The sequence below is a fragment of the Astatotilapia calliptera genome, chromosome 22, assembly GCF_900246225.1.
Source record: "Astatotilapia calliptera chromosome 22, fAstCal1.2, whole genome shotgun sequence".
NCBI lineage: Eukaryota > Metazoa > Chordata > Actinopteri > Cichliformes > Cichlidae > Astatotilapia > Astatotilapia calliptera.
Window position 1 is genome coordinate 17,583,733 of NC_039322.1, and position 24,150 is coordinate 17,607,882.

Genomic DNA, 24,150 nt, shown 5'->3' on the forward strand with positions numbered 1-24,150 from the left:
TTAATATACCAGCCGCTTTAGCAATTAATCGTTCGCGGTGGGTGTTTGTAGACTCTGAAGCCTCCAGACTGTTCATTTTGTATTACCAGCAGTTTAAACACACCAAATCATCGCTTGTGCTTGAATTTCAAGTAATAACTTGCAAATTTATCAGGCCATTGAGTCTATTTGTCTTTAGACACATTAACTTATACAGAGAATTTTTAGTAGACAGGACAATGAAGACTGGAGAGAGAAGTGGGACGAGGTCGTGGGTTTAGCACAGGGGGAGGTCACCTTCTCAGCCAGGTGAGCTGTAGCAGTGCCCATCGATAATGTACTTGCATGGCAGGTTTATTTCTCACATATTGATCTCTGACAGTTGGTGTGTGACTGAAGAGTCCTTTTCAAGAGCAAAATTTACAAAGTGCTTTTCAATACAGAGTAATTAGAATTAAAATGGTATAAATCGATTAAAATAAATAAAGCCACGTCTGAAACGGTGCATCCTAAGCTTCTGTTAAAGTAAAGGTATTAACAGTGTCAACAGATCTTAGGTCACTGGATCTATGTACAGCCAACATGATTGTAGTGGTTCACTGATGTATGGAGACATTTGAACGTGTTGTGCTATGAAGTGATCACCAGATTTTTAAATTGAACCCTAAACTTTATGAGGAGCCAGTGTAAGGAAGACAAAATTGGCGATTAAGCTCTTTAATTTCATGAAGTAACCTCTATATTAAACATTGATACTGACAGAAAAGTGTTGTCACTGAACCATCACTGCCCGACACTGTGACGCAGTCCAGACATGTGCAGACTTTTCTGCTGAAGTCATCTGTGAACATATCAACATGCCCGATCTGCACGTCCCAGACAATTTCTTTCCACCATCTCAGTCTGTTTTATCTCTCTCCTCGCCGGGCATCCATCTCTTCACCTCACAGGCTGCTCACTTCCTTCAGCTCCCTCTTTGGACCGTCTCCACTCCGACTGTCCCTCAGGTTAAAGAAACTGGAGCACTTCTCTCTCAGTTCTGTCTCAGGACATCTGTCTCGCTTTATTGCTCTGACGTGTTTGTCTTCATCTCCAGTTTCATCTAAACTTTGTAAATCCCCTTTATGCACTTGGTTGATTTTATGAGAAGAGTCTGTGTATTTTCTCATGAGGCTTGTATACATTGCAGACAGGAAAAAGAAGAAGGGGGGAAAAACAGAACAAAAGATGTTTGTCGAACTTAATTTAAAAGATATACTTTTATTCATCCTCGTTCTCTTTTAAAGGTTTATCCAGTTGAAATTGGAGCGAGCCAGTTCAGCAGAGCGCCAGCTCGTCTTCAGCGAGATCCTGCAGGCGGCCTACCAGCTCATGGTGGATGTTTTTGGGAATTACGTCATCCAGAAGTTCTTTGAGGTGTGTGTGCAGTTGATGCTGTGCTGCGTGTGCCTTTGAAACACCAACGTTAAATTTATGGGAAAGTCTCAGTTGATTATTCTTCAGAACCACGCCTAGCTTTAATAGCTTCTGTAGCCTGTCTGATTTTGCTTACATGTGTGGTGTTGCATATTGTCAAAAGGATTAGAGGCTCATTTTGTTTGTGCGTTTCAGTTTGGCAGCCTGGACCAGAAGCTGGCTCTCGCTGAGAGAATCCGAGGTCACGTGCTGTCTCTGGCCCTGCAGATGTACGGCTGCAGGGTCATTCAGAAAGCTCTGGAGTTCATCCCCTCGGATCAGCAGGTTATTGTAAGTACACTTGTGAGCGTGTAAACATGACCCTAAATAAATCTATCCTGTCACAACTCTGCTGCGCTTGGATTTCTGTTGAAGGCGGGGGGGAAAAGGGGGAAATATCCTAGTGTCCCAATTTGTTAGCACATCTATTATCCACGTGCTGATAATTCAGCTGTGAGTGAGAGCACATTGCTCATAGATAACACATTTCTATTTATACAGCAGAATGCAGCATCGATGAAGAGGTACGCTGAGCTTTTATGTTGGCGCTCCCTTGTGAAACAGCAGGCTCCTTGTATGCACTCTATCATCAGCGTTGAATGAAGCTAAAGACGCCACAGTTTATATGCAAATGTAAACTGGTGCTATTCAGATAAAGCTAGAGGAATATCAACAGGAAATAATTTAGTTTGAAGTCAGTGTTTTAGGATAGGGTCTCTCTGTGTGTGTATGTGAGGAAGTAAGTTATCCATCTTTGCTTAATAGACCCCAATAGATTCCTGCAGGGCATCTGTTAAAAGCCCAGTGTTATTTGTCTGGCTGTGAGCTGCAATGAAAAATGAAGGAGAGGCTGAAAAATGCCATCAGGCAATATTTGATTTCTCACAAACAATTACTGTCCCTCTCCTCACTCCGCCTCCCCTCTGTCCCTCTCTTCTTCTTCTTCGTCTCTGCAGAGCGAGATGGTGCGGGAGCTGGACGGCCACGTGCTGAAGTGCGTAAAGGACCAGAACGGTAACCATGTGGTGCAGAAGTGTATCGAATGTGTCCAGCCTCACGCGCTGCACTTCATCATCGAAGCCTTTAAGGGACAGGTCGGTCTGCACAAAAAAATATTTCCACATTCAGTCACTGTAGCACGCCAGCTCATGGCTGACATCCACACACACTCGCTGCTGCTGCCTGAAGGCAGCGAGCATATTGTCACCGCCAAAGCACATAGACACACATGCTCAGGCCTTTTTTTTTTCTTTTTTTTTTTTCTTCTCAGGGACAGGGTATGTTGCCTTGGCAACAGAAACCTCAGCCCAGTGGCGACAGCCATCTTCTACCTACCTACAAGCTAAATGTTACATTAGCATAAAGTGTTAAAATAAAGATTGTGTGTTCGTGCATCATCCTTTTGTTGTCTACACATGAAAGGTCTCGGTTTCTCGACTCGGCGCTCTGACAGTAAATGTTACCACCGTGTGAGTGTTTTGCTTCTCGAGCATTTGCATGTTGTGTAACGGCACGTCTCGTACCCGGTGGCTCAGATTTGTTTGTGTAGCTGAAAGCATGTCAGGAATCTGTGTTTCACCTTCCCTGCAGGGGTGGGCCGGGTATGCAAAAGTATGCCTCTGATAATTCGAGGCGCTTTGTACACCATAAGTGAAAACAGTTTGAGTTCATCTCACCTCACTGAGCTTGAGTTGATATGCGATTGTGAGCGGAATGACTAAAAATGTGCAACTACACGCGTCTCTCAGGTCTTCGCCCTCTCCACTCACCCTTACGGCTGCCGAGTGATCCAGCGCATTCTCGAACACTGCCTCCCCGAGCAGACGCTGCCCATATTGGAGGAGCTCCATCAGCACACAGAGCAGCTAGTGCAGGTGAGGCACTCAGCGCTGTCAGTCTTTGACTGCAGCTTTATATTTTTCAGGATAACGACATTTCAAGTTAGCTCAAAGAGGGGAAAAAAGCTCCTCTCGGAGCCTCCAGATTTCTGAAGTTGGCTGTGTTTGATGTGACGTCAGAGCCACCAGCTGTCCTTCTCACGTTTTTAGTTAATGTGTCTGCGGTTTGTTTTATTTAGGACCAATATGGCAACTACGTGATCCAGCACGTTTTGGAGCATGGCAGAGCCGAGGATAAGAGTAAAATTGTGGCTGAGATCAGAGGCAATGTACTGGGACTCAGCCAGCACAAGTTTGCCAGGTAAACACCAACGCGCACACACACACACACACACACACACACACACACACACACACACACACACACACACACACACACACACACACACGTGCGCACGTTGTCAGCTCCATCTTTGTTTGAGAGGTTTTCCTTTGGTTTCTTCACACCTGCAATCAGATAAGGAACTTTTTCTGTGCCTGGGGGACGTTACGATATTTATGATAACATCTGTTACTCAGACACTTTGATCATGAACCAAACATGGTACAGCCTTTATATTTACACCATAGGCACACATTACAGAGTAGATGATCTAATGTGATTTTGGAGCTTCTTTAAGCTTTAAGTCACCTGCTGTTGTTTAAAATTCAGGCCAGAAATGATCAAATTGGGTTACAGGTACTTCATATGCAGAGACAGGCTTGTTGGTGTGGGAAAACATTTGCTTGTGTTCTCACTCCTCTATTCTTGTGGCTTTTATTAACACTGTCCCCCCTTCCTCCTCCTCCTTTCTCCAGCAATGTGGTTGAGAAGTGTGTTACCCATGCGTCACGGGCAGAACGGGCCGTACTGATAGATGAAGTGTGCAGCCTGACTGAGGGCCCCCACAGTGCCTTATACACCATGATGAAGGACCAGTACGCCAACTATGTGGTGCAGAAGATGATCGATGTGGCCGAGCCAACGCAGCGCAAAATCGTAATGCATAAGGTTGGTAAAGGGGCCAGAGGGGTCATCGTGCGTCCCGTCTAAATGTTGGGATAAAAGATGTGATTGTAATCCTCTTTTGTTCAGTGTTTACTGCAGTCACTTATGGGGAAGTCGTTGTTGTATAGCTTTGACATTTTCTGGATGAGGAGGTGTTTTCTGGCGTTTAGAGCGCTGCTCTGTGTTACAATTGAAGGATAATCATTGAACATTTCACCCTTTTTAGAGCAATCAAATGCAGTAACTGTGATTTAAAGGTTGGAAATAGTCATTTTTATTATGGTGTTGGTGTAAAGTTCAGCACATTCATTTATTCCCCAAACAGCCCGAAGCTCAAAGTGATTTAAGATGGTTTAATTCAGCTCATGAACAGGAATAAGAGGTGAATAAATTGAAGCTGTTCTCGGCTATAAAACCTATAAACCCGAGACTATTTGTTTCAGCTCTAGATGTCAAACCCTAGGGAAGCTTTTCAGCTTCCCCAGGGTTAAATTCAGCAGTCTTAAATTCAGCAGTGTGAATTTTTTTTGTTTTGTTTTTTGTTTTTTAAGCAAATTAGATCGCTAACGCGAACAAAACTATAATGAAACCAACCGTCACTAATGCAAAACTGTGCAGGTGGGTTGGATTGATGAGAGCTCATCCAGCTAATGCACTCTGTTGTTGTGTCCAAGTAGCAACTACCTCTAAAGCTATTAAGGTACAAATATGTCTGCTAGCTTGACCTCCATCCATAATGGGAAAGAACATTTCAGTGAAGTTTGCATTAATGCGTACACTCACCGGACACTTCATTAGGTACATCTCGCGAGTGCCAGATTAGGCCCCCTTTCTCCTTCAGGGCTGCATTCATTCTTCGTGGCGTAGAATAAACAAGTGCTGGTGCTTTCATGTTGTTTACACCGGATTCTGACCCATCCATCCGAATGAAATCAAGACTCATCAGACCAGGTGGCATTTTTCCAGTCTTCTGTTGTCCAGTTTTGATGTGCTTGTACGAACTCTAGCCTCAGTTTCCTGTTCTTACTTGACAGGACTGACACAGTGCGCTCTACTGCATACCTGGTTCTAACAAGAGGTTATTTGAGTTACTGTTGCCTTCCTATCAGCTTAAAGCAGCCTGGCCATTCTCCTCTGACCTCTACCATCGACAAGGCACTTTCAGCAGAGAGCTGCTGCTCACTGGATATTTTCTCTGTAAACTTTAGAGATGGCTGTGCAGGAAAATCCCATTCAGATGCTCACTTTGAACTTTAGCAGCTCGCCTTGGCTGTGTCTACGTGCCTAAATCTATTCAGCCTTGTGATTGGCACTTGAACAGATGTGTCTAACAAAGTGTCGAGTGAGTGCAAATCAGAGGGCGAAATTAGAGAGCTGGGTTTTATTTATTCCTTTATTTATTAACTCTTCTAGTAATGTTTGCTCAGTCGGTTTATAGACTGGCATCTATCAACCTCAGTTAATGTCAGCCTCGTCACTGATGTGAGGTCTGCATGCATGTAAGGGGACTCGAAAAGGAGCAAATTTGTATCAATTTTTGACTAACGTGTGTGTGTGTGTGTGTGCGTGTGTGTGTGTGTGTGTGTACAGATCCGGCCTCACATTTCCACGCTGAGGAAGTACACGTATGGAAAACACATCCTCGCCAAGCTCGAGAAGTACTACATGAAGAACGGCGTCGACCTGGGTCCTCTCTGCGGCCCTCCTAATGGCATCATGTAAACTGAACCCCCTCCTCCTCCCCCACCCCAAAATCATGTCTACCACCTCCCCACCCTTCAGCTCACCTTCCTCATGCCTTCATGTCTACCCCACCCACCCCCTCGTCTGACCCTTCAGAAAGCATCATGCCCACTTCACCCCACCAAATCCTCATAGAGGACATCGTGTACCCCTCCCACCACTGTTTCCATGACAACCCTTCGGGAGGAGCCTGTTGCTACAGGCAGCCTTAGTTGGTGGGTTGGGTTTTTTCTTCTTTTTTTTTCGTGGTTGGATTTTTGGCACCCCTCCCCCCACTGGACTCCAGTCTGTAAACTGGGTGCAGTGGAAGGCAGCGACGGTGGCAGGAGGGGGTGAACAAGGAGAGGTGAGACCCACTCTACTCACCCCACGCCTCCTTTTCTTTTCTTTTTTTTCTTTTTTTCCTTTTTTGCTTCTGATAAACTCAAAAGATAAATCTTTCACTTTTTGCTACTGCTGCATACACAATCCTAGAGCCCCCTCCTCCTCCTCCTCCTCCTCTCATTCTAGCTATTTACCACTATGAGATGGAACGAGTATTTAATTTGTCTGACGTCCCCGAATCATAGACAGACACACACACACACAGACACACACATGCGCGCGCGCCACCATCAGCTAACCAGCAGACAGATCATTTAGCATGGGAGATTCGTTTTCTGGTCTTGCTTCTATAAATATAACGTGTATACTTGGTGTAGACCTTTGCATATATATATATAAATATATATATAAAACTTTGTAGTTTTTCTGGTTTTTGATGTTGAATCTGTATCTATAATGTATCCTAGTAGTGACCACATACTTCTGACTGTATAATTGTACATTTGTAAACCCTTGTAATGTAAAAGTGCTTTACCACCCTTTTTTGGTATGAGAAGAAGAAAAAAAAAGAAAAAAAATCTCACTCTGGGGGACAAAAAAAAGGAAAAAAAAAACTGTGCATTTCAGTGTATATTCTCACCTCCTTGGTTGTGACATATGAGTTGTTGTATATTGTAAATTGTAATATCAAATTTTGTTTTGAAAAGCCCTTTCTATACAGCGTTGTACTTGTACAAAGATTCGCCACGCTTGGTTTTATCTTTATCTCGTCACTGCTTAACTTAAAGACGTCGATCTCCCGCCGACTCCCAATTGGACACGTTCGGATAGATTAGTGGTGTCTTCTGGTTTGTTTTTTGTTTGTTTGTTGTTTTGGTGGGGAGGGGGGGGGACTTTTTGACCTTTTTTAAGATCTTTTTATAGGAATGCTTTACCCCATGAAATGTGTCATGTGTTTTGAGTACGCTGGCTGGGTGGGAGAAATAACTTTTACTCATTTAAACCCCCCTTCCCCTTCTCCCCCCAAACTCCTCAGTTACCCATGACTGTTTTCAGGGGTAAACGCGTGGATTGTACAGAGGAGACTCTTGTGTTTTTTGGCATTTTCTCTAGTGCTGTAAGTGCTGTATCATACTGTCCATGTCCTTTTGGGTGAGAGAGAGGCCGCCCGCCACAGCGCGGTGTACATTTGGAGCAGCCTTGTGTATATTTACTACGAGCACACCTGTAACCATATGTGTATAGTTAACAGAACCTGTGTATGCTTATTGCCTGGGCAACTATTTTTTGTAACTCCTGTTGTAGATTGTCTCTAAACAATTGTGTGATCTTTATTTTGAAACCAAACTGAACAAAAAAAAAAAAACTTTGAAAATTTACCCGCCTCCGCTGTGCTTCATTGTGTGTCTGGTACTCTCGTTATGTTGAATCGAGAAACAGGATCCTCTGTGCCGTAGCGTGTGTTCGATGTCTACCGAATGGATACGGCCGCAATTACACAGCAAGAGTCAAGAGAGGGGAGCAGGGCGTTTGGTCCTGATGCTCCACTTTCTCCCATAAATGTGGCTGATTAATGAGGCTGGCACCTTAATGGGGCATCGCAAGGACTGACAAACCAGCAGTGCTGAATGGAAGAAGTCGGGAACAATTTAAGTAATGTGTACCAAAAACCGCCTCTATTATTTTTGACTCCCTGCTCTGTTTATGCTCATTATGTGATCGCAATAGGAAGAGCATGAGTGAAAACCCTCCTACGGTCAGTGGAGAAGAAGTCCTAATTTACTGATAATCAGCCTGCATTGCAGTGTTGAACAGGCCTCAGTCAGAACAAATACATCTTGTAGTCCTCCAGTGCTGTCATTCAAACAGACTGCAATATATTGTCAAGAGTATTCAGTCACCCATTCAAATCGTAGGATTCAGGTGTATAAAATCAAGCACCTGGGCATGAAGACTGCCTCTATAAACATTTGTGAAAGAATGGGTCGCTCTTAGGAGCTCCAAACGGTGCTTGGAGAGCTTCACAGAATAGGTTTCCATGATTGAGCGGCTACATCACTAAGCACAATATTACAGTGGTGTAAAGCACGCCACGACTGGACTGTAGAGGAGTGGAGATGTATTCTCTGAGTCACCCTTCTCCGTCTCGCAATCTGACGGATGAATCAGGGTTTGGCGGTTGCCAAGTGTAAAGTTTCTAGGTGTAGGGTTGTTTTTCAGGAGTTGGGCTTGGCCCCTTAGTTCCAGTGAAAGGAACTCTTAATGCTTCAGTATACCAAGATATTTAATTGTCCCAACTTTGTAGGAACAGTTTGGGCATAGCCCCTTCCTGTTCCAACATGACCGGTGCACAAAGCAAGGACCATAAAGACATGAATAAGCACGTTTAGTGTGGAAAGACTTGACTGGCCTGCACCGAGTCCTCACCTCAACCTGATAAAACGCCAATTAGAGCGGAGTCTATGAGCCAGGCCTTCTCGTCCAACATCAGTGTCTGACCTCACAAATACACATCCAGAAGAAGGTCAACATTCCCATTAACACACTCCTAAAACCTGTGGAAAATCTTCCCAGAACAGAAGCTGTTATAGCTGGAAAAGGTGGGCCGATGTCATATTAAACCCTGCCTTAAGGCAGATGAGTGAATACTTTTAACAATATGTTAAACATGTATTCACTGCGAACGTGGTGGGAGAACACACCCAAGACTACCAGAATCTACATCAGACCGAGTTTTATTTGAAGACACACCTGATGGCTTTATTTGGCAGTGCTTTCTTTAAAAAAGGTCACATTTTATAAGCCTAACAAAGCATTCTGATCCCACTAATCACAGGTAGGTAAAACCTACTTAATAGTCTTTCGCAATCAATCAGACGCAATTCAACATTTTCCCAAGGCTAATTTCGGGATAAGGAGGGAACACGTGGTCTGCAGTGGCAGGTGGAGCTGAGAAACCAAACGGAGGCACGCTCAAGTTCACCTTCAGACGTCGCTGGTGGTTGTAAAAGTGGCGAACACAACTTTGAGCATATGACGGGTCATTAAATGTTTCCACTCCGGTTGCTGCGGTGCAATAACAGCTAACCATACTGCAAGAGCCGAGAGGGAAGGGGGGGGGGGGGTGTTATCGCGCGATATCAACCCCTCTTACGTACAGGCGCAGGTGTGACTGAGCCAATCACGGCGCAGGAGCGCGGTTGACCGTTAAAGGTGTGTGAGCGGTTAACCAAACCAACACCGCGGTCCGCTGCTTGTGAATTTACAGACTGCTTATTGTTTTGTTTAAGGGGGGGCTGCGGGTGCCTAACCGAGCTGCAGGGGGCATCCTCGCCCTTGCACGCGGAGATCCACCCCCAACCCCTACACTTCCTTTTAACGCACACATATACACACCCCCTCCTCCTGCCAAACTCCCAGGCCAGCGTCGCCATACGGAACATCCTGCCCTCAACGGAGAGGGGGAGGAGAGAGAGAGAGCCTGAGAGTGTGTGTGTGTTCAGAGAGAGAGAGGTAGAGAGAGCTCGTGCGTGTATTAAGAGAGCGAGAGAGACGAGGTCTGGCTTCTTCTGGTAGTAAATTATCAGATTTCGAGCGCAAAAACTCGCAGAAACAGACAGATCGGAAGGCATCGTGGAAATCTGCTTCAGCGGTGACCGGAACCAGCAGCAGGAGCGCGTGAAGCCTTGGATTAAAAAGCCCGACTACAAGGACGGATGGTCGCGCAGACGGGCGGCTCGCTCTGAAGTTGGACAGACTACCGAGGCACCGAGAGCAAGGAGCCGGCGACAGCCAGCAGCAGCTTTTTTTTTCTTTTTTGGGGGTCCCTCCACCTCCCAGAACCCCCACCCCTCCCACACCGGTAAAGGCAGCAGCATCGGCGGCGGCACCGGGAGGCTGTGCCCGCGCACCCCGACCATGGAGCTGCCTTGGCTGCTGGCGCTCACGGCGCTGCTTGCTCACGCCACCACGGTAAGCACGAGCCTTACATCCTTTGTTAACCGGGGAGCTCTCGTTGCGCACACGGGAGTCGGGGTGCGCGCACACGTGTATGTGTGTGTGTGAGTGCGCTATCGTTAATGAGACAGTGGCGGCGCGTCGGTGATCGGTAGGAAATCCTACACTCGACCCAGGATCCGTATTGGCCGTTCCAGACTCCTGTTAAGGAGGGGGGGCGGCTACCCCCTCGCACACCCCCTCCCCACCTCTCCCTTTGCTTTACGCTCACACACACACACACACACACACACACACACACACACACACACACACACCAGCCTTTGTGTCTCAATGTCGGGATTTATTGTGGCCTGTGTGTCCCCTGGAGTCAGGAGGTGCGTGTGCGTGCATGTGTGGAGGAGAGGGGGGGGGGGGGGTTAATTAGCGGGTTATCTCTAATTGGGCTTGATTACGGGTGTTAGTGCGGTGCCTCGTTCTGTGGTGTCTGTGTCACCAGCTCAACATCCTGCCCTTAATTTGGGGGCTCCAGTCATACTGCGGTTTTAACGACTTTATTACCAGGTACTCGCGCTGCAGGACGATGTGTGTGTGTGTGTGTGGAGAGAGAGAGAGAGAGAGAGAGAGAGAGAGAGAGAGAGAGAGAGAGAAGGTGTGCCTGTGACTGGATGTCCAGGGGTGCTCCATTACTTCCCAGATATCAGCGCCCTCATTGTGCGGATGCCAGAATCCAACTGGGGGGCATTCTCCGGTTATAAGTGTGTGTGACAGAGACAGCCCGCGGCGGTATGTGGTTGTGGCACAAAGTGGGTGGGGTAACGGGAAAGTTAACGGCGATGCGGTCCGCGAACGAGTGCTCGGATGGAATGATGTCATCGGGAATCGCGAGGAGGCAAGCTGTTTAGGGAATGCGCGAGCCTCCCCCCTCCTCCTCTGCGCGCGCACACACACACACACACACACACCTATCTCCTCTCCGGAACTATCCACGCCGAGCTTCACGCGCCCCCCGTAACACGCCCACACTTTCCGTTACCGATTAATCCAGATTTATCCCATAAGCAGCAGGAGGGGGTGGAGGAAGAGGGAGGAAGCTCGCTGAATCATTGAGAGAAAACGAGGATAGCGCCAAAAACACAAATCAAGATCCAGATCTACTTTTGAGTTTCAAGACTCAGAAGCTGGAGGTTTTTAACACGTCTCCCCTGCTGTTTTATTTTTAGCTCATCTGCAGTTTTAGTTTTATACCTTCATTCATGGCTACTTCCTGTTAAAGGTCCCGAGCTGTTCTCACTAGTGCCATACTGCAAATGCTGATATCGATCTGATACCAAGTAAATGCAGGGCCAGCCGATACCAATACCGATATTGACACTTTCAACATAGAAAATGAACACATTTTAATGATCACTAAATCACAGAGTTTTAATTTCCATGATAATTAGCATAACTAAACACATATATTTAATACGTTTTCTAATCAAATAATAATAACAATTTAACACATTTCAGCAGGCTACATAGAGGTAGAAATAGTATCGGTTCCATTGCACTAGTATCGATCTGATGCACATACCAGCACTGCTGTCGATACCATCGATATTTGGATACCTCTATTTCTCACAGGCAATTAATTAAACAGACCAGAGAAATCAGTTCTACTTCAGAGAGATCCATCAGCTTTAAGCCACCTTTATACATAGTCACAGTTTTTATTTCCATATTGTTGTACAAAAGGCCCAAATGTTGCTGCTTAATGCCTTTTCTTGCCTAATTCACCCTTGCTTTGCTTGGACCATCTTTCGTTGTTTCTGCGGTGAAGCTGCACCAGTTCTGGCAGCTGTTTTCAACACCACACACTCACAGATATAAACACTGATTAGTAGGTCAGTCGGTTGCAATCCTTGCCAAAGATCCTTGGCCTCCAGCTGACCTAATCTGTCTTTAAGTGTGCAGATGGAGACAGGTGTGTGACACACATACACGTAAATATACGCCGTGGTGAGGAGCGCACTGATAGATCAGCTGCCGTCGAGGGTCATAATTACAGACTCAACCTCAAGCAACCCCGGGCTTTGAATGCACGCGCGCATGACCCGTGGTCGCGTGCATCCGCTGATGAGCTCTTTTCTCAGATGCTTCTTGGCTTGAAGCCAGGAGACTGTGTGTGTGTGTGTGTGTGTGTGTGTGTGTGTGTTCTGAGTGATTCCTCTGTGTTTTGTCCCTGTGGGTATTTCCTGTTGTCAAAGCTGTGACATCACATCCGGCCGTCTTTATTTTACATGGGAGACTGATTTTCCCACAGACATCTGTTGTGTCCCACGGATAGCCTGTGTGTGTGTGCGCGCGCATCCGTTTGCCTTCATGAGAACCCTGACTGTCCATCTGTCTGTGTGTGGGCTCAAAAATAGTGAATCTCCAATGCCAACAACTTGTTCTCGCCAGCCCTCTCTCTCCTTGAACAAGTGCGTTTTATGGTGCGAGTGTGTTTGTCTGTGTTTGGCGGAAAGGCGTCGTGTTCTTGAGGATCATGTTCAACTCGTGGAATGAATCAGTGTTTTGTGCCTCCGATAGCAGACAAAGCCCCCCATAGAGAGGAAGAAAGAGAGAAGGATCAAGGCGGAGGGGAAAAAATAGCCCAAGCCGGGCGGATTGAGGGAGAGTGTGGAATGTGAGAGGCAATCTGACACAGGAAGTGGGTCCTTCTCGCTCTCCTGGAGGACAAAGTCCCCCTCACGCAAACACATACACACAAGGTGGCAGGTAGAAAACACAGCCAGGGTGGAGGAAGTATTTCAGGTGTGTGTATTAAGGGATGGGTGAGGGCATGGTATCCACCTTCCACTGGAGAGAGGAAATGAAAAGGATCATGGTTCATATCCGGAGCTGCATTCATGGACACAGTGAGAGAATAAAGATAGGCTTCAGCCCCCCTAACACCGGCCCGGGTGTTTGTGTGTCTGTTCATATCTGAAAGCAATTTCTTATCACATAGGACAGCAGATGTGCTGCATTTGAGTGAAATTAGTTTTTCTTTCTCGCGGAGAGTTTTAGTGCTCCATTCAGCCAAATGGGAATCGAAATTTCACATTTACCATTAAGGCGATAACGGCGGCGGGATGGACGGGGAGACCTGCCTGCACGGTGCCGGTCATGCCGATATGACCTCGTCTGATCTGAGAGAACAATGGGTGCTGAGAATCTGCAGCTGTGCGTGGAGTTTGACCTCCAAAATAAAAGCCGTGTGCAAAAAGCTGACAATAAATCAGAGCCCGTCATTATTGGCCCCGAGTAAGCCCAGAAAGATCGCAGCAATCTGCGGGACCTTTACCCGCTGATGTCAAACTGCATACTAATAATTTAGACGTTTCATCTCATGTGACCCTTGTTTGTGAATATTCTTCTTCCAGTGAAGAGCATGTGACTGTTTACCCAGAACACAAAATTAGTGGGTGTCTGCAACCACGAGGGGAAAAAAAGATAGTTTGTTTTATCGAGCGATTATATGCGTGCATTTTGAGGGGTTTTTCTGTCAGAGTGGAGCAAATTTCGTTTGCTTTTAACACCATTTTTTCATTTGAGTATAAAAGTGCTGAGAAGAAGACCCAGCCTCCTTTTTTGTCCTCATGGCCATATCATTGTAATTTATTATACTCTTTACTCAGCCTGCAGATGCTTCAGAATGCTGCAGCTCATCTTTAGCAAAGACTAAATGAAGCCCCTGTGGTTGAGAAGACTTGTTCTCAGAGCTCAGATTAACATGAAGAAGGACAGAGCTTTAGTCTGATAACCTGGAATAGTTTACCTCTTATCATAAAAGGCATATTCGTCTCCATTTATACCCATGGATAATAAAGGCTGTAATGTTATCAGCTGGTGTGCAGGTTGGCTCCTGTGACTACCTGATTCAGTGGGGGTTGTTCTGCCCCGATGAGCTGAAGTAATGGTGGAATCTGTGCATTCATCTATTTGCTTTTTCTACACCTGAGCACTTCTAACTTTCACACTCTGTGGATGCATCAAAGAGCAACTCGGGGTTGGCATCTTTCCCAAGGATATTCTGACAGACGGACTGGGATCAAACCACCAAGCAAACCATGCTGATTGGTTGAGAGCTTGACAGTCTTCACTCTTCTTCTAGTTTTTAACTAGAAGTCTCACTTCTGCTCTTTTTATTTTGTAATTTCGCTCCCCTCCTCGGCTGGGCGATGAAGCAGCAGCAACACAATTGAGAGTAGCTCACTGTAGACGTAGATCTAAGGCAGACCTGATTCACAGGCTGCCTCAAAGAACTGCAGCAAAGGTGTGTTTCCAGATTAAAACACCGTTCTTCATTAGGGCAGTTGTAAGCTTTGGGGCCCAACTTTTGGACTTAACTGCTTTGCTTCTTTTGTTTTTGTTTTTACTTCCTGTTTACATTCCTTTTTTGCACGGTTTGCTTAGCTATAAACACCAAAGTGTTGACACTTGGTTAGTTTTAGACTTAATACACAGTATTAAAATCAATTTGTAGAGTAGCTGTATATCCTACAGTGTAGCCTGTTGCTTTTAGCCTGACATCAGTCTTCCCAGAAAAGCAGATAGAAGTGCAGTGACGCATGATGCAATACCCTACTGGTCAGCTGTGCCTTCTAAACACAGCATATTGATTAGTACCAGGGCGCCTGCTGGTGATTAGGGTCAGCCAATAGGCTAAATCCTTTTCCTGTTAGTTAGTTTGTTTTTGGAGGAAAGTTCTGTTTCTGCAGAAATTTGTCAGCAGTCGATCGATGTTAGACCGGCGGTTATCCGGTTGGAGATTTTGGACATGTTGCCCAACAGGTGCTTTTGTGTGGCTCTGATAACCGCTGACAACAGTCATTCAACAGTCGGGATTTGGCTGGAAGTGACTTAGCACCACAGTTTCATTAAGCTTTCCACATAAACATCAGTCATGCACAGGCTGTCAGCACAAATGAAAAGCAAGCACAAAAAAGCATCTCTCATGCTGAGAAATATCAGCATTTCTGACTTTAAATTGTAATTAACAAAAAAACAGTGCTTCTGAAGAAGAATTTGCTGTGCACAGTTATGTTTTAAACAATGTATGTGCCAAATCCCTAAATCTTTACATATTTTGCTTTAAATGGCAATGTTATTTGCTTTAATTGACAGATGTGTCATCTAATCTCTGCTTACGCTCCAGACTCGCAGGGTAGAAAGTTATCATTTAGTCCCACGCCGAGCCACGCTAACATGTCCTGATGGAAGGGGCCCCGTGTGCCGTGGAAACTTTGCCTGCTCTCTCCATGACCAGTTCACCACACGCAAGTGCAGACATGCCTGCTCACATGTGTGCGCTGACGCACTTTAGCATTGTGCCCCTAATAATCTCACAAACTCAGCGCTCACACACACACACACACACGCACGCACGCACACACACACACACACACACACACACACACACACACACACACACACACACACACACACACACACACACACACACACACACACACACACACATATGCGTGCAGCTCCTGTGAATAGCTGTGGTGTGCAGCAGCAGTTTTGTTGATTCAGTGAGTCAGAGGGAGACGGAGAATGCTGGAGGTGTTTTAGGTAGGTCAAAACAGGCTAGGAACACAGCTTGTGTAGACATTAAACACACACACACATACACACACTCTCAAACACACACACACACAGACTCCCTTGCAGTAATTGGGCAGCACTGCGCAGACATACTCACATACATATTCTCTGGAGTGGGGGGTTAGATGAATATAGAGACAAGAGGAAGGGAGGGAGAGGAATGGAAAGAGAAGATAATGAGGGAAAGCGATGGATGGAGGGGAGGGCATGAAATGGAGAAAGCGTGGAGAAAAAGAAAAAGAGTTAATGGCAAGACGGGGATCAAGGGAAAAGACGGGGGCAGCGAGGAAAGACGGGGAGGAATGGTGGGCGATTAAAAGGGGATAAAAAAAGGAACCTAAAAAACCAGAGCGAGGGAAGTAAAAGGACCGTGGGAGAGTGATGGAGGGAGAGAAAGGAAAGAGATGGGCCATATTGGGCAAAATGAGGACTGGATGATTGGGATGGCAGCAAAGGGATGGAGCGAGGCCAGAGCGATGGAGATGGAGGGATTTTGAGAGAGAGAGAGAGTCAGGGTGGGGGAGGGAGGCATGCACTGCTCTTTCCCAGGAGACTGTGCTCTACCTGCTCTCCGCGGCCGTCGCCATGACAACCACCATGGCTGCCGCTGTCACAGCTTTATCACCCCGCTCTCCTCTCCGTCCCCTCCCATCCCTCGTTCCCTCTCTCTTTCCCCCCCCCCCCTCTCCTTCGCTCCGTCTCGTTTTCCTCTCTCCCCTCTCGTCGCTTGCTTCATTCACGTCTCATCCCGGCCTCCTCTCCCTCCTCCTCTCCCTCCTCCTTCTCCCGTTCAAGCACAGCGAGTGGGGGAAAAAACATCCAGATGAAAAGATGGCAGTTGTCTTTCACCTTTACAGTAGATGTGTGTGAGTGTGTGCGCGTGTGCTATTACAGGACTCAAAATTAGAGAGCGTAAACGCGGCACCGTCTCCCAAACCCACAAAGCATTCTGGGATCTCTGTGTTAGAGCTTTCGCTATAAATAAAACCCCCAGAAACAGGGCGCCTCCTTCCCACTAACAAACCCTTGTGTATGTGTGTCTGTGTGTGTGTGTTTGGCTGAGTGAGAATCGTAGATGCCTTCTAGCAGCATATTAACTATATGCTGAGATGATGCTATCATTTTTCACTCACTATCACTCGTGTGTGTGTGTGTGTGTGTCTTTTTAGTACCACTCTCTTCCCTCTCCCGTTTCTGTATCAACACAATAATTACATTAACAAAGGGCCGGATGGGTGGGGTCACTCGGAGTTGTCCAGTGGAGATGCTGGAATGTGTACTTCCTGGCATGCGGCTGATAAGAGTGGGGTGAAGCCACGATAAGCCCCGACTTTACACTCCCAACAGGACCCTAAGCCTCGCCTCTTGGAGGCCTCCACTTGACCCTCCACCCCCCTCTCCATCTGCCAGTCTGAGCAATTTCTACCTTTAAATAAGAAGCAAAATCCCGGAGGTTCACTCTTTATCTTGGTGATAGCGTTATGGAAATCACGAGCGTGTCAGGTTTGCCCTTGTGCAGAAGTAATCTTGGAGGAGAAGCCGTGAATAAAATATTTCTTTATTGTAGAACACGTATACACTCCCCACTCTCCTCGAGCAGCATGGCGGTCCTTGAGGTCCATCATGGAGCTAAAACAGCTGGCTCACTGTATCCCCCAAAATAGTAGTTTGATGGTATTCCCATTATTATCTTCCTCTTCAACATGATCACATGGCCTTCATTAGCTTGTTGCTAACCTGTCGTGGAGGCGGATTTGTTGGCACAGTTAAATGTTCCAGTGCTTTTGATCTTACATCCCCTGTTCCTTAGTACTCTAAAACTCTAGAAATTAAACTGAATTCAATATATTTCAGTATTTAACTGTTGGACCTTTTTTTAAAAAAAAATTATAATTTGCTTGTTTTGTTTTTTACGGTTTTATAGACTATATCATTAGTTAAGAAGAACTCATCTCCAGGACTTATTATGAAGTTAACCATTAGTTTAATAACCCGCAGTGCTATCATTTACTTTTACATTTACCACCAGCAGTCACAACTGGGAGCTTTTTTTTCTGTTGTCCATTATTTCCTGTCATCTCTCTGCTGTGTCCTTATGCATAAAAAAAATGAAGTAACAGTGTATCTTAGAAGTAGCTTAAACGCGACCATTTTAACATTTTTCTTTGGAGTTACACTTGCAGCCACTTTATTAGGCACACCTGTTCAACTACTTGTAAAAGCACGTATCTAATCAGCCAATCGAGACATGTAGACAAGTGCAAACTGAGTATAAGAATGGGGAAGAAAGGTGATTTAAGCGGCGTGGTGTTGGTGTCCAGTGAGCAGCAGTTCTCTGGGCGAAAATACTTGTATCGATGGTTCATGCTGCTTAATGTGTGGGGGAGATTTTCTTGGCATATTTTGCCCTGACAGTTTTCTTACCCTCCCTGAGTATTGATGGCGAGTCTTTATGGCCACAGTGTATCCATCCTCTGGTGTCTGCTTCCTGTAGGATAACGCACCAGGCCACAAAGCTTAAATCACCTCAGTCTTGTTTCTTGAACTCGACAATGAGTTAACTGCATTCAAATGGCCTCCACAGTTAGCAGATCTCAATCCAATCAGCATCTTTGGCGTGTGGTGATGGATGTGCAACTGACCAATTTGCATCAACTGTGTGATGTTGATGATCATGTGTTTCCAGCACCTTGATGAATCAGTGCAATGAAGAAATAATGCACGTCTGAAGGGAAAACGAGGTCCAGTTTATAACTAGTTGCTAATAAAGTTCCCAGGGAGTGCATATCTGTGCAAATACAATTTCTTTGGGAGGTTTAGTGAGACAAAAAGTCACTTTGCATGATGGGAAGACGTTGTCTTCCACAGATAGATAGATGTATTGATTCGCCTGTAAAAATAAACTATAATGAAGTTAAAACAACAAAGGAGGCTGTAGCTTTTGCTCAGCTTAACTACCGCTGAATCCCAAACTCTTCTTCCTTCCATGCTCTGTTGCAAAGAACCAGTTTCTTTGTTTGCATCTTGTTTGCAGAGGCCCGATGTTTGACTTGCTCTGACTGGAAATACTACCCCTCTCCCTCTGTTTCAGAATAGCCACTATAGGCAATCAAAACCGTGTAAGGTTATTTGTACTGAATAGCGGTGGAGTACCACACAAATGGAGATGTAGGAGTAAAACAGAGAGGGTGTGTTCTCAGGGGAACATCTTTAAGGTTTCACAGGAGGAGATAAAGATTAAAAAAACGGGAACGACGTCAGATCGAATTGAAACACGAGGGATTTTACGTGCATGAAAGTTTAAATGGATTCTAGTTTGTGGAAGTTTTTATTCCCTGTCTAATGGCTTTCATGTCTTAAGCGGTGTCAGAATGGGCTCAGATCGGCACTTGGATGAGAAAAGTACATGAAAACACACGTGGGTTCGTACACACGTCTCTTCCGCAGATTTTTCCTCTTCTTTCTTTCAGTCTCCATTTCCTTTAAGAATAAAGACATTTCCTCAGTTTAAAGCTACAAATATCAATTTCTTTTTCCTTTTTTGGCACTATGCGATTCATCAAGGATCCGCTTGTTTGCATACGGAAATGCACGACCTGTAAGTGTGTTTGTGGCCTTGGGATAGCAGCATGGCTACAGTGAGAGAGCATTTATAGATCTGCTCTTCGAGCTTCCTGAGTGATGCATTTATGTGTTTACATGCGAATATGGAGGCAGAGGAGGCGATGACGGAGCACGGGGAGGCCGCTCATGCCGACGAGAAATACTGTGCGCTAAAGGCATGTGACTCTGTGTGTGTGTGTTTGAATTATTTAGCCCAACGTCCCGACAGAGGAGCGAACGAGGTCAGGAGCTCATTGCTGCAACGTTTTTCTTCTCTCTATCCATCCATCTTTACACCCTCCACCCACCAGCCTTCCTGCTCCTTCTCCTCCATCGCTGCAGAGCTCCTCGTCTATTCTTCCTGTCTTTATAAACAGGAAGTTAGTAACAAAAGGCTTCCCACATGTTACTCACGTCCCCTCAATTATCAGCAGGCCATGAGGGAAGAACATCGATCCAATTAATTAGGGACACTGAAACATGCTCTGTGTGTGTGTGTGTGTGTGTGTGTGTGTGTGTGTGTGTGTGTGTGTGTGTGTGTGTGTGTGTGTGTGTGTGTGTGAGAGAGAGAGAGAGAGAGAGAGAGTTTCTGTTTGTGTGCATGGACCTTCTGAAGTAAACCTTTGAACCCTGGTTCTTTAAAGGGCTCTTTCAAAGGCGTTTGCATTTTGAGCGAGCCACTGAAGCTAATGAGCTGTGTGTGTGTGTGTGTGTGTGTGTGTGTGTGTGTGTGTGTGTGTGTGTGTGTGTGTGTGTGTGTGTGTGTGTGTGTGTGTGTGTGTGTGTGGAGGAGGATAGAGGTTGTGTAATATTGCTTGGTGATTGCAGCACGCTTCTTTCCCCAGAGGGCCTGTCTTATAAACCCTTCCACATGCAGGTGCACACACTCATGCACACACTTGGTTTTCCTGCAGCAGGTGATTCATTCTTAATCTTTCATTCCAACAGTTGTGGATTAGCCCTAATCTCAGCCGACAGAGACTCGGGTCTGAAAGGCTGACTGACACCAGGATTGTGCGCACAAACACGTCTGTGAACGTATTGTTTATTTAGCCGTGTGTATGACATGATAATTGTTTCCCTTGTCCGATCGAGCGCGGTGTCTGTGTGACAGGACACGACATGATGGAGGTAGATACAATAGACAGAGCGACAGGTCGCACAACACTGAAACATTATACCCAGCATGAGGACGAGAGAGAGGAGGTATTTATAGAGGAGAGGCGTTTCGTCTTCACGGCGATGATTTCTTCCTTTTTCTCTGGTTGACATTTTAAAATGAGCCCAGTCAGCCTCTGATGTGAGCTGTGCCTTTATTTACTTTGGTTCAAATTTAAAGGTTCTTTGGTTAGCATACAAACAACATGTGTTATTGTTTCTCTGCATAATTTAACCATTAACTGAACTGCAGTCGGCAACCAGCAGTGTTACATTTGTGGCTGTGGTTACCGTAGACACCATCAAAGATGTACCTAGCTAGTGTGATGTCATCCACTGTTTTTTGATGCCTCGGGGTGAACATTTTCATCCTCAGCATCTTTGGTGTTTTGAACTTGGACGTGATGAGAGAGACCACACACCGATTGGCTAACAACATGTCAATCCCAGGTGATTAGCCAATGAGCATTCACTAGTTAATCCACACTTCTGGAATACAGTGTTACCAAGATTTATAACTTCTTTTATCCAATATGACCTGAAATGAGTGACTGAGCCCCTAAAACTTCTGAGGTTTCGCAGACACGTGGTCGTTTTTGTCTTATCCCCCATTTTGGATGTGGTGTAATCATGGTGGCACTGTAGGGTCAGGTGAGTATCGGCCCAGTCACACAGGCCTACAGACTGGTTCATGAGCATGCGGTGACCAATGCATATTCCCCGACATTGCGATTGTTCTGTTCACCTGCACAGAAGACACCAAATGGCCTACAAACGCTCGCCAGCCACTTTCCAAAGTGACTTCCAGCTATCACTTTTCAGACCTGAAAGCTATGTCCATCTTTCGTACTGGCTTTGTTGGTTACAAAAAGACTCCCGGTTGCGTAAAAGTCTGTAGGGAAAAAATGCCAGTAAGCGTGTGGTTTTTACAGGAAGATCCACCCCTCGCCTGTCACATCCAGTCTCAAAACACCAAAATGGCAACGTCCAAGAGCTCGAGGCTTCACTAACCAGTGGGTGCGGTCACAGTGGCAACATCCATCTTGCAGACTGTAGTTTACTGTCTTTGATCTGACTGTGGTTGAATTGTAATGTTAGATAATAAAGTAAATTGAAAACAGTAAAGCTAATTGAGCAGATTAACTATCACAGGCAGTTTGGATGAATAAGATCCACTTGAGATATCCATTTGGCTACATTAGACGGACAGAAATCTGTCTTCATTAGTAGGATAGCTAGTGGTGGCTAATATTACCCTCGGAGCCAGTTCTTTGTGGATGTTAGTGATTAGTGGACACCGTTTCTGAGCTAACAATTGCTAATTTGCTCATTGTTGTTGCTACAATGCTGCGTCCTCCGGATTATTGCAAGAAATCTTTCCCAAGTCCCTCGCATAAAAATCAATTCACAGGATTTTGGAGATGAGAGAGAGATTGGGATGGTTTGCTCTATAAAAATACAGATGTAAGATGATTGACAAGGTAGAAAAACAAGAGGAAGAAATACATTTGTGCCAAACAAAACACTACACGACATGAAACGTGGCTCAGCGCACTTGGAAATAATTCATCCATCTATTTTTTTATGCTTATCCAATTTAGGGTCTCACGTGAGACCCCGGACAGGTCGCCAATCTGTCGTAGGGCCACCTGCATACACGGAGAGACAAATATTGGTGGTTGCGTAGTCTCCCAAAAACTGAACAAGGCACCAAGGTGTGGCGACAGACGTGATTAGGTGTGGTGCAGAGGTGGAGGGAGAGAAGATTTGAAGAAAATGAAAGGGGAATGAGGTCAGAGGCAATCACAGACTAAAGTTGTATGAGAAGACTTTGTGCTGGCCAAAGTGCAAGTCAGAAGCAGATTGGAGAGGAGAACAAAACGCAGCTGATGTGGTGAGGGTGGGGGGGTGACGGGGGTGACCAGGCAGAGAATCGAATTTGTTAATATGTAAAAGTGGTAAGAGGAGCTCATCAGAAAATAGAGGAAGAATGGGGAGGGACTGACTTTATGTAGAGTGAAATGATGAAAGAGCAGAGGTGCTGACGAGGGAGAAAAATGAGAAATTGAAAGGGAGATAGACGGGGTGGATTGGAGCCGTGCTAGCTGTAAAGAAACAGAGAGAGAGGGAGACAGGGGTAGCCTGGTGGTTAACACACGCCTGTAAAGAGCTTATAGCGGCTGATACAGATTGAATGGAAAGAACAACCTGGACAGGATTACACAGAGACGAGAGACAGGAGGGCTATAAGAGCAAGATGGTATCATAACCCATACATTTCCCTGTCCTCCACTAACGCATCTCCGCTAGTTTACATGGATGCTGACCACCTCGTTACTTTCAGACTCCACAATCACACTTTAATTAAGTCGGAGCCCACAGTACCAGGCGGTTACTGATCACCAATTGTTATACTAAGCAGTGTGTAGCTAATCTGTGCGTTAGACAATCATTCTCAAGCTATTAGTTACTTAAATACACCTCTTAATTAATTAGTCAGTGAGTAATGTTGCCCACTGAGAGATAAAGCTATCTTTAGCTGTAAAGAACAGTCAGAAATGAATGAGCATGGTTTCACTTGGAGCTTGTGATGATATTTGATTCAACAGAGGCTGAAGGGAGATAACACTGTCTGGTTGGCAATGAATCTTCCCCACCTGAATAACATTAAAGGCTGCGCTCATATCTGGCCTGTTAATCCTGGTTAGACGCTTATTTACAGCTACCTGCTGCACGCACGCATTAATTTTGCTAGATGTACCGTGCAGCAGTGGTTTCCTACTGTTTTGGCTGTTTAAAGGAATAGTTTGGGCTTTTGGGAAACACAAATGCTGGTTTCTTTCTAAAGCTTAACTTTGTGTTCTGTGTTGAGACCAAAGACTGTATGTAAAAGAAGGACACAGCCAGTCTGACTTCACGTTTTGGTTAAGCAAACTTTTATGTTGTATTTTATGTAGTGCTGTCAGCGTTAATCTTATTAAAATGATGTTAACGCCATAACCGCATTAATGCGGCAAATCTCCGTTAGCGAGTTAGCGCGGATCACCCCGTGCATGGGGTTGCGCGGCGCTAACGAGGTAACCGTGCAAACGCATTGATGCCCTGCAGCCCCACGCATGAGGTGATCCGATTGTCGTGTTAATGCGGTTATGGCGTTAACGTCATTTTAACGAGATTAATGCTGACAGAACTAATTTTATGTTTTTTGGAGCCACAATTAATGATATTTGAACAAAACTGTGGCAGCTAAGTAATTGGCTAAAGCTAGCTAGCTTAGCTGGCAAAGTAAACATACTGACTGTGTGTGAGAGCATCACACAAATAAATGCACCCATTTATCAGAACTAAAATATTTTTAAAAATTACAAGTACCCTTATGTAGCCTTATGTTGTCCAACCTTAAAAATG

The 24,150-nt window shown here is 45.5% G+C and overlaps 2 protein-coding genes across 6 annotated transcripts in view; both read left to right on the forward strand.

Moving 5' to 3' along the window:
- pum1 (pumilio RNA-binding family member 1) overlaps window positions 1-7,768 on the forward strand; it is a 28,014-nt gene extending 20,246 nt beyond the window's left edge. For all 4 annotated transcript variants that reach the window (XM_026155772.1, XM_026155771.1, XM_026155773.1 and 1 more), the window contains exons 17-23: window positions 1,266-1,395; window positions 1,591-1,725; window positions 2,391-2,528; window positions 3,183-3,308; window positions 3,512-3,633; window positions 4,131-4,323; window positions 5,911-7,768. In XM_026155772.1, the coding sequence (XP_026011557.1) occupies window positions 1,266-1,395; window positions 1,591-1,725; window positions 2,391-2,528; window positions 3,183-3,308; window positions 3,512-3,633; window positions 4,131-4,323; window positions 5,911-6,042 (976 nt within the window). In that variant the 3' untranslated portion in view covers window positions 6,043-7,768. The remainder of the gene's footprint in view (window positions 1-1,265; window positions 1,396-1,590; window positions 1,726-2,390; window positions 2,529-3,182; window positions 3,309-3,511; window positions 3,634-4,130; window positions 4,324-5,910) is intronic.
- A 2,123-nt stretch (window positions 7,769-9,891) lies between these two features.
- The window catches only part of sdc3 (syndecan 3), a 38,589-nt gene continuing 24,330 nt past the window's right edge, over window positions 9,892-24,150 (forward strand). For both annotated transcript variants that reach the window (XM_026155911.1, XM_026155912.1), the window contains exon 1: window positions 9,892-10,359. In XM_026155911.1, coding sequence (XP_026011696.1) covers window positions 10,306-10,359 — 54 coding nt within the window. In that variant the 5' untranslated portion in view covers window positions 9,892-10,305. The remainder of the gene's footprint in view (window positions 10,360-24,150) is intronic.